The sequence below is a fragment of the Syngnathus floridae genome, chromosome 2, assembly GCF_059516105.1.
Source record: "Syngnathus floridae isolate MCC-2025c chromosome 2, RoL_Sflo_1.0, whole genome shotgun sequence".
NCBI lineage: Eukaryota > Metazoa > Chordata > Actinopteri > Syngnathiformes > Syngnathidae > Syngnathus > Syngnathus floridae.
Window position 1 is genome coordinate 20,152,638 of NC_142414.1, and position 9,839 is coordinate 20,162,476.

Genomic DNA, 9,839 nt, shown 5'->3' on the forward strand with positions numbered 1-9,839 from the left:
CCCTGATTTCTGATTTTAATTCATTTATTCCCTTTAGTTTATAGGATTTTTTTTTTACTTTGTCTTATTCTCCTGCTGGATTACGCCTTATTTATTAATTAATGAATTAATGAATGAATTAATTCATTCATTAATTCATTCATTAATCTATTTATTTATTTATTTATTTATTTATTGGAGTTAAGTTTTAATTTTAGGTAAGCCAAATACAACACAATGACTTGAGTACAGAAAATAAAGACTTGCACTTGATGTCTTCCCATTACGGTATTTTAACAGCGAACGTTCAAGAAAACATTCAAGCCAACCTCAATAGAGCGTCAACTAACACGGAACGTACAACTTGATCGTTTATGGCTACTCGGATCTGTTTTTCTGTGACACACTTCCAAAATGGCCACCCCGCAACAACCGGTATGCCAAATATTTTCATTTCGGGACTGCAAAACTTCTCCCGATCCGATTTTAGTGCCTTTGTCGGCCTCATGTGGAACAGCGACGCCCATCGTGATCGACAACGGCTCCTTCCAGACCAGGGCCGACTGGGCGACGGTGGACTTGGACTCTCCGCGGCTGCTCTTTCGGTCGGTGGCGGCGCGCAGCAGAGGAGCCGCCCGGAGCGAGACCCAGATCGGGAACGACATTCCCAACCTGGAGCCTCTGCGGTGGCTGCTCAAGAGTCAGTTCGACCGGAATGTTGTGGTCAACTTTGAGATCCAGGAGCTGATTTTCGACCATGTGTTTACTCACTTGGGAATTACCTCCGAGGTTAGTGTCAATGTCACGAATACTAGTGGGTTCATTTAGTTGAAGTTGATATTGGAGTATTATTGAGTAGAAATACGTGATCATACTCCACACATTAAGCTCCATATGTATGCAATGTATAAACACATTACTGTGCATTAACTACTTTGCTCACAAAGAAATTGAAAGTTTTGCCTTGACCTATTGTTGTGGTCGAGTTATCCGACTTGCTTGAACCCCCCCAGCTCTATTTGATTCTTTTATTGCCCAGAAATGTTTATCATACAAATAGTTATCATGACTTAAATCTTGTGTTAGCGTACATTAGTGATTGACTACTGTGGTTTCTGACCTCATTACAAACTCGGGTTGCGTTGCTGCACCACTGTAATAAACGAAGGACCCGATTCGTCAAAGAAATATATGTCATACGCCAAGTTCACTCATATTGTGTATTTTAGGGCCGCGTGGAGCATCCCATCGTGTTGACTGAGGCGCCCTGCAACCCTTTGCACTGCCGCCAAATGATGTCCGAGTTGCTGTTCGAGTGTTACGGGATCCCTCACGTCTCCTATGGAGTGGACGCCTTATACAGTTTCCATCACACCAACAATCAGAGGAATCTACAGGCCCCGCAGACCGGGATGATTTTGTCCTCGGGGTACCACTGCTCGCACATCCTGCCTGTTCTCAACGGCAGGTGTGGAACCACTATCAGTATCCTCTTCTGTTTGTTGTCTAATTACCTTCAAAATCAAGAAAATATTTGCTTTTAATTGTTTACAGATAATATTTAGGGGATTATCTTCGATTTCACACTGGAATAGTGTTTTGAAATTCAGGCAAATCAAAAGGCAACCAGCATCCACTTTGCAGTGGTTTACTGTATGGAATGTCCCTAATATTTTGACAACCTGTACAGTAATACATTGATTTACAGCTCTCTGGATGATGCAGTAGTAGGACATAGATAGATGAATAAATCATAAAGATCATCCCCAATCTAACTGTTTCGTTGTAATTTTCTTAGAGCTCTTTACTAGAAAGCCATCAGATTCCCAGTGTTGTTCCAATGACTCTTTTATTTTGCCTCCCCTCTAGATTAGATGCCGTGAACTGTAAGCGTGTGAATGTGGCGGGAGGCCAGGCTGCAGCCTACCTGCAGAGGCTTCTGCAGCTCAAATATCCAGGTCACCTGCCCGCCATCACACTCAGCCGTATGGAGGAGCTGCTGCATGAGCACAGCTACACCGCTGTGGATTATCAAGAAGGTGCAGTGGGAAGCAGCGTATTCTTGAAATAAGAGGGAATCTCAAGTCTTTCTGTTATTCCATCAAAACCTGAATCATGTATTGAACCATTGCTTTTATTTTCTTCACTCTTCTCCAGAGTTGGAAAAATGGCGCAGCCCGGAGTTTTACGAGCGCGAGGTTCACCGAATGCAACTTCCCTTCTCTGGCAAATTGCCTGGCGGCTGTGTGAGTGTGGAGGAGCGGCAGGAGAGGAGAGCGCAGCAGCTCAGGCGGCTCCAGGAGATCAATGCTCGACGTCGTGGTGAGAAGCTACATCAGGATCAGGAGAGGCTGGACAGACTGATGGCCGTACAGGTAAGAAATATTTTGTCTGTCTCCTCACTCACCCAGTCGTCCAATTTCTATAGTACATGTGCTATGTGCCTTTTTTGTATTCCTTTTAATACAGCGGAATCTTTATTACAGGAATAATTCATATTCAGTAACTCAATTGTGATTCAGGCCTAAGGGTCTCATCTAACATTGAAATACACACGTCCGCGATTACAAAACGGATGAAAGTTAATATTTCGAATAACGCCATTTTAATTACATATTGTGTGCAACTGCGTTTTATGGAACAGCACCCTCTTGTGTTTGTGTACATATAGGAGCTGCTGGAGGATGGCTTATTGGATCAGTTCCACAAGAATTTGGTTAAGCTCAACATGGACTCGGCCGAGGAGCTGCAGTCGTACATCAGCAAACTGCAGCTGGCTGTGGAGCAGGGCCGCCAAAAACTGCTGCACAGCGACGGCGCTGAGGGAAAGACAGAGGTGAAGCGGATGCAGATGTTTCTAACATTTTGGAATGTAGTGCCTTAACGCACTGTGGAGCTTACGCCGACTTGACGCTTGTCTCGCTCTTTCTTCTAGGTGTCCGAGTTGGAACAGCACATGGAGGAGGGCGACGGCATGGGGATGATGTATCCTGACTTCTCTGAGGACACTCTGCCAGAAAAGCCTAACGGGAATGTGGTCCAGGTAGGGTGGAACCTTTTACATTAAGAAGAAAAAAATAAGACTATTCAACAAAATAATTAAAAAAAAAAAAAAATAGGAATGAATTTTAATTCAATTTTGACAACATGAATGTTTAAAGAACAAAAAAGTCCCCCCAACACACACATTTAAACTCCAAAATGACATTATGGAAATCAAAAATAAAATTAAAATGTTTTTTTTTTTTCCTCCAATAAACTATCTTCCAGTTCTGTGCGACAATTTTCATGAATTTCCCTTGTTTCCCATGGAAAAGTTCACGCTCAAAATTTTCAGAATTCTACAATGCCAAGCTTCACCAAAGACTTCTCACATTCCCGTGTATGGAAAAATGTCAAGATGATCACAAAGCTGACCAAAGAATGATCTTTCTTCAGCCGGCCTTCAACATGGCGGAATACCACCAACTGTTTGTGGGCACGGAACGTCTGCGTTGTCCCGAGATCCTTTTCCAGCCCTCCCTGACTGGAGAAGACCAGATGGGGATAATGGAGACACTTCAGTATGTATTGGCCAGGTAAGGATGCCATAAATCCGTCATTGGCAGACTAATGTCTGAAATCTAATTTATCTATCCATCCAAATCCTGATCCCACTTTTGATGTTGGTAAATTAAATGGCACGACAGAATCTTCTTTTCCAGTCCATACTTTATCCACTAATCATCAGACTGCATTGTGTCTTGCTCCACCCCTTTGGGCTCCCAGTATGGAAACAAACCAAAACGTGTCCCAGTTTTAATAGAATGGAATGGAAATAAAAAAGTATAAATAATGTTAAACACTATTAGCTGATTTGGGGTCAAATGTTGCGTATGATTAAAACATTCTTTGCTTCTTTTCCTGGTGATATTCAGGTACACTCCTGAGCAGCAGGAGGCACTAGTGAGCAATGTATTCTTGACCGGAGGAAACATGCAGTATCCAGGCATGAAGGAAAGAATGGAGAGGGAGCTGCTTGCGATTCGACCATTTCAGTCTCACTTTAAGGTACTCCATGATGCTTGCTTTGTTTGTGTGAATGCTCTCAGGGTTATGCAATATTTCTCAAAAGTGAGGACACTGCCTTCCTTTTTCAAAATCCACAATGTCTCGCTTCCAAACTTATTTTACCTGGAAGGGCAAAGTATTTATTTGGTTGTTGAATTGCACATTTAGTTGTTGGACACGTACTCAACACTAACAAACATTTGAATAAAACACGTTATTCACCCTACTTGCTGATTCCCATAAAAATCCTATTGTTGCTATCTTTCTAATTACTGCACATGCTTATACCGTGATTTTCAAATGGCCCAACTTAATTGGGCGTTTTTCAAGTGACAAGCTGTTTCAGAGGTTCAGAAGCGTTATGGCTAGATGGCCACTAGATGGCGCCAGACCCAAACTTTCCAGAATCCGGCTTCATTCTTTACGTCATTACTGAACAGTCAGTTTGCTATTTTTGACCTCGTATTTTCTGTTTCTTTTTTTTTCTCACCATGTTGCCCTTAAAGAGTGACAGAGGATGAGTCAATTAAGGCACCAGCTAAGATAAATTAGAAGCTGCTAGAAGTGAACAAGGCAAAACATGAACAAAAAACTCGTGAAAGTGAACTGAAATCTTTAGCAATTAAAAATAAACTATTTTTTCTTTACATTCTTGAAATTATTACAGTATGTATTCAACGGTAAAATGCTGTGTGCCGTCATTGTCTATCAAAAATGTCTGACATCCCATTTTCTACATACAACTGTCCAAATGATGTGCCTCCACCCATCTTGCTGTGTCATGGGCTTTATCCCCCCAGGTGACAATGGCAACGCAGCCGACCCTAGGTGCGTGGCTGGGGGCAAGAGACTGGGCCCTGGAGCACCCTCCTGGTGGTGATGGTGGAGGAGCGGCCGGATGGATCAGCCGGCAAGACTACGAGGAGAAGGGAGGCGAGTACCTTAGCGAGCACTGTGCCTCCAATGCCTTTGTCTCCATCAAGATCAACAGGACGCTTCCCGCTCGGCAGGCCGAACCCTCTGTCACCATGCCGACGGGAGCTTCTGAACCAGTTGGCATGGTTACGTCAGCTCTGAGTTCCTCTTCTTCTACTTTAGGAGCTCCCATGGTCTCATCCTAAAGTGAGGGTTTTGTGACTGCATATGTACAGTATTTGTGTACAGCATTGTTCTTTTCAGGGCAAGAAAGTCAAAATGGACGACACATGCCTCCCTGAATAAGAGCCAATCAGCATAGAAAATCTGCCGGACGTATAATCTGTACATTTGTAAATAAACTTTTTTTTAATGTAGATTCAGTTTATTAACAATACTTACTCAGCAAACATGATTCTTTCATCTACTCATCAAACTAATTGTTTTTTTTTCACTTTGATTTGGGTTTTCCAAACAATTTGTAATTGATGGTTGTGTAAAACAATGTAATAGTACGAAGCTGGAGACTTGATATTTATTTATTACAGGAATTCATAACCCTCAAATACAGACAAGCTAGCTAATGAATATTCAGTTAGGTTATCACTAACCAACGGTAACACAGTAGTTAAGTCTGAAAAATTGCACACTCTTAAAAATGTTGGGTTAAAAACAACCCAGGTTAGGTTAAAAATTGGACTGCACAAAACAACCCATTTTTTGTGCAAAATAAATTGGGTTATTTTTTTTTGGTAAAGCAACACAAAGTTGGGTCAAACAGTATAACACTAATTGACTATTGGACGAAATTCTTACACAAACCAATTCATGTCACCGGTTTCGAAACCTTGAAATAAACCGAAGATCCGTGTGATGCGCTGCTGCCAAAGTAAACATAATAAATAAAAATCTCTATGGTATTTTTCAATGCTCTTCCTCCTCAAATTATCCAAGCATTTCCACAAATTATTTTAAAGTGGTGCACACGGATGCGTGTGTGCGCGTATGCATGTGTGTGTTGTATGTAGGGCATGCATATTGTCAACCTGACAAACATCTGCAGTCTAATAGCCTTTCATGTGAAACTGCCAATGTTCAAGCTTCAAACCTTCTGCCATGCAGCCTGTACTGTTTCTCCTCAAACCACGCACGCACAGGGGTAGAGGGAGGTTAATTGTCGGAAAACCACTCTTGCGAATTATGACTGCAGGATGTTTGTCTCAAATTTAACAAGGTTGATTTAAAAAAAAAAAAAAAGGAGCAAGGCAATGTTTATGTGTGTGTGTTTAGTGCTTTTTCATATGCTGCAACGCTTCTGATGGGTAAGAGTAAACTGTTGGTGCAACTTCATGACACTGCAAAAAGGTTCATTTTAAGTTCAGTTGATACTTTTTTTTCCCTAAAACGGGGGTTTGTTTCTACTCCATTTTGTGATTTAATTCCCCTGAAACACACTTTTTGTTTCAGGCCCAAAGTCTGATGAACCTCTACTAATAATACAAGTCAGCATTACGCACTTGAAGTGCAAAGCTTTCTTGCTACATCATGCAGGTTGTGTTTATTTTTAAACAGGGATCTCTTTGTGTCAATTAGGAGGATTAATGGTGTGCTGCAGTCTTCCAGACCAGTGGTCACACTAGACACTCTTCTTTAGGACAACAGACCAAAGAGTTTAGCGACAGAAATGCTGGCAAGCAATCACAAAGACGAATAAAATTTTTGCCGTGTAAATTCAATGTAAACTCATAGTGTAGTAAAAACTATAATGGGTGTGCTCACTTTTGTTAGATGCTGTACATTTTGGTGTTTGTGAATGGCCAGGCTCATGTTTTCACAATGTGTAACTGGACACTCACATACATATTTACATTGGGTATGGAAGGACGGGCAAATGTTTGTGCTTGTTCTTGCTCCAGCTCTGATTGACAATGTTCCAAAAACATCACGACAAACACAATACTGTGCTGATTTGCTTTCTGATTAGACTCCTAATGAGATGTTGGGTGTAGTCATAATTATGTTTTTGCTTACCTTAGTTAGAAAGACCACTTTCAAATAATTTGGCCTTGATTGGAGGTTGAAAGCACTTCACTGTGTGTGTGTGTGCGTGCGCGTGTGTGTTTATTATTACTATAGTGTAGAAAATAAATGCTATATTGGCACATTTTCAATCTCAGTGTATTTTTGTGTACCTAGTAAAGCTCAATTCCAGTTTTGTTGACATTGGTTTGTTTGATTCTTCTTTTACTTTTTGAAGCTGCTGGAGCTCCATTCCTGCCTCATTTTTTATTTGTTTTTGCAGCTCTCCATTGGTCTTCGGTTCTCATGAGACTTCACATCTTCCTGCGTCTGTAACTGATACGTTGGGAGTACGGAGGTCTTTATGGATACCGATGTTTGTATGCCTTTCCATTTCCTCCAGTTTGCTCCCAAAGGGCCCCTGAAGTCAAGGAAGCAAGGGAGTAAATATCTTTTGCTCTCTACAGGAGCTTCCACAATTATTTGCAATATTGTAGTTAAGTAATGTTTATGAAGATGTGTCATAAAAACCTTGAAAAGAAAGCAGTGGAATTGATGGTAACAACAAGAGATCAGAGGCAACTGTAATCAGATATAAAGGAGCTGTTTCTCCTCCTCCTCCTCTTCCTCCTCGCCCTCCCTCCCTCCCTGCCTCCTTATCCAGTGCAACAGGTCTAGATGGGAACTAATGATTGAACTAACTGAGACCGGGCAAACGCAAAGAGCTGATTTAAATCCCTCTTTCTTTAAAGGTCGTGCGGTGCAATGATTTTTCGGACAGCGATGGAGCATGCCAAAAAGCACCCTGGCGTGAGTATTCTCATTCATTCCTGCATTTTTTGAAAATCTAATTGCTTACAAGTTATGAAGCATGCTGGCAATGCATATAATGCCGTATGATGAAGTTGATCCTAATAAGACGTCAGCAAAAAAAATGTTGGTAAGAAAGAAACACCCAGGAAAATTGTAAATGACAAAAGACGAATGAAAATCAAACATTGCCTTTTTTTGTAGTCCACCAGAATTGTTTGAAAAAAAAAAAAAACCTCTCATCATGGACAAAAAAAATTATGCAAATTTAATATTTATCGAATGTTAATGCTCCAGGTGTCGCGTTTAAAAGCTGCGTTCTCAAGAGTTGATGATTTTGTTTCTTTGAGAGATGCGTAAGTGAACTGAAATCAGAACGCTTCAGAATAGTCCAATGTTTTGTTTTTCACCATTTAAGATGCGTGTTTTTGTTCTTGATTTTATTAGTTCGGAAACACTTGATAGTCTTCATATTTCATTCCACCACACATAGATTCATAAATTTACATATATTTATAAATATTTATAAATAGACACAAAACTGTTCATACTGTAAAACATTTGAGGAGGGTAAGTTATATATGATTTCGACACGTTTGGCAACAGTGATGGAGAGCAATGTTCTTTTCACTTCAGCTCATAAAAAATAGGAGCCAAAAGTGTTGCCTCTATGCATATTTTTATTTTGTATGATTTTAATTTACAGCATCATTTCTCCATCAATTGACCCTCACACTAGTGTTGTTTTCAAAATCAAAGTAGCAGGTGCCCGTGTTTGGAGGTCTAATCATGTCTCATCTCATTTAATCTGATTCCTTAAGTTAGTTGGCAGCGTGCACTTGGAAAAACAGCCACGGTGTGACAGGCGTGCGAGACTCAAAGTGGTGCAAACAGCCAAACTGACATAATCATTTGGGGCGAAGCGGGGGTTCCAAGTCTGCGCCTGCAGGGGAGAGGATTATAATATATATATTTTTTTGCATTTCAAGCTTCTCTCTTGACAGAGAGCTCTTGGTTGAGACCATGTTGTTTGTCAATGGTTTGCGGTTGGGAAGAGTGCAGGTTCTCCAATCCCCCATCATCACATCGTATCACATGACAAGTTGTTGGTCAGGCAATGATGCTCAAATCAAATCACATGAAATTATTCGTAATGCTTTAATTCACTATGATTACGATTCCATCTCAAATTCCCTGATTGATGTAGCTGCTGTAATATTTTTCTCTCTCTCTCTCTCTCTGTTTTCTATCTCTCTCAGCTAATCCCTCAGTTTTTCTTCATCTGTTTGGGAATGGCCGGTGCTAGTCTATACCTGGTCCGCCTGGCCAAAGGACCTCATGTCACGTAAGGACCTTGACCTGGTGACACCGTATAGTGAATTGTGTAAGAAAAAAAAATGTGTTGCTTAGGTGAAGAAATGAGTAATAAGGGGGATACGTAAACTCGGAATTGATGTATTAATTGATTGGCAGATTGAGACATTCTTTTAGTCTGTCAAATTAAAGATGATCAGAGATTATCAAATGATCTCTGATGTGTGTCTATGTGTGTTTTAGCTGGAATAAAACCAATAACCCTGAGCCCTGGAATAAACTTGACCCTACATATCAGTACAAGGTAAAATAATAACCACACACAATGCATCAAGACAAGACTAACAACAAGCCTCTGAATCTTCCTCTTTTCTGCTTCAGTTTGTGGCCATCACCACTGACTATGAAAATCTGAAGAAGGACAGACCTGACTTCTGAACTCCTCCACGTCCAGGCAGACCATACAGTCACATGTAAATTCTCTAACCTCATCAAATTTAAGTCCTTTCTAAAGAACTGTGATTTGTGATTTTTCTCTTCAACTCTTATTTTTCCCTATTTTTCTAACCAATTCAAAATAAAGGTGACATATAAAAGAAAATACTTTTTTTCTTTGATTACCAAATAAATAAAAAGGCCAAACGGTTAGAAGTTGAATTTTGGAATATTTGTCAGGACTGAGCACGAAAGCACAATGTGAGCTGGACTCTATGATTGGTGTCAGATAGAAATCGTTTTCCATGATATGCTAT

General features: G+C 40.6%; 2 protein-coding genes across 2 annotated transcripts; both read left to right on the forward strand.

The window, feature by feature from the left end:
- Nucleotides 1-361: 361 nt before the first annotated feature.
- On the forward strand, nt 362-5,314 carry actr5 (actin related protein 5). Its single transcript, XM_088368586.1, has 9 exons — nt 362-768; nt 1,209-1,447; nt 1,849-2,018; nt 2,137-2,354; nt 2,651-2,815; nt 2,915-3,022; nt 3,418-3,557; nt 3,897-4,029; nt 4,830-5,314. The coding sequence occupies exons 1-9, from the start codon at nt 394-396 to the stop codon at nt 5,148-5,150; spliced, it is 1,869 nt and encodes a 622-aa protein (XP_088224712.1). The 5' UTR covers nt 362-393; the 3' UTR covers nt 5,151-5,314.
- A 2,278-nt stretch (nt 5,315-7,592) lies between these two features.
- Nucleotides 7,593-9,688, forward strand: ndufa4l2a (NDUFA4 mitochondrial complex associated like 2a). Its single transcript, XM_088368591.1, has 4 exons — nt 7,593-7,773; nt 9,033-9,118; nt 9,331-9,391; nt 9,469-9,688. The coding sequence occupies exons 1-4, from the start codon at nt 7,729-7,731 to the stop codon at nt 9,523-9,525; spliced, it is 249 nt and encodes an 82-aa protein (XP_088224717.1). The 5' UTR covers nt 7,593-7,728; the 3' UTR covers nt 9,526-9,688.
- Nucleotides 9,689-9,839: the final 151 nt, after the last annotated feature.

Excerpts from the sequence above, each read along its gene's own strand:
- ndufa4l2a (XM_088368591.1), top strand. The coding sequence starts at position 7,729 with ATGATTTTTCGGACAGCGATGGAGCATGCCAAAAAGCACCCTGGC. Across the intron at positions 7,774-9,032 it reads ATGCCAAAAAGCACCCTGGC|CTAATCCCTCAGTTTTTCTT; the intron begins GTGAGTATTCTC and ends TATCTCTCTCAG. Across the intron at positions 9,392-9,468 it reads ACCCTACATATCAGTACAAG|TTTGTGGCCATCACCACTGA; the intron begins GTAAAATAATAA and ends TTTCTGCTTCAG.
- actr5 (XM_088368586.1), top strand. The coding sequence starts at position 394 with ATGGCCACCCCGCAACAACCGGTATGCCAAATATTTTCATTTCGGGAC. Across the intron at positions 1,448-1,848 it reads CTGCCTGTTCTCAACGGCAG|ATTAGATGCCGTGAACTGTA; the intron begins GTGTGGAACCAC and ends CCTCCCCTCTAG. Across the intron at positions 4,030-4,829 it reads CATTTCAGTCTCACTTTAAG|GTGACAATGGCAACGCAGCC; the intron begins GTACTCCATGAT and ends TTATCCCCCCAG.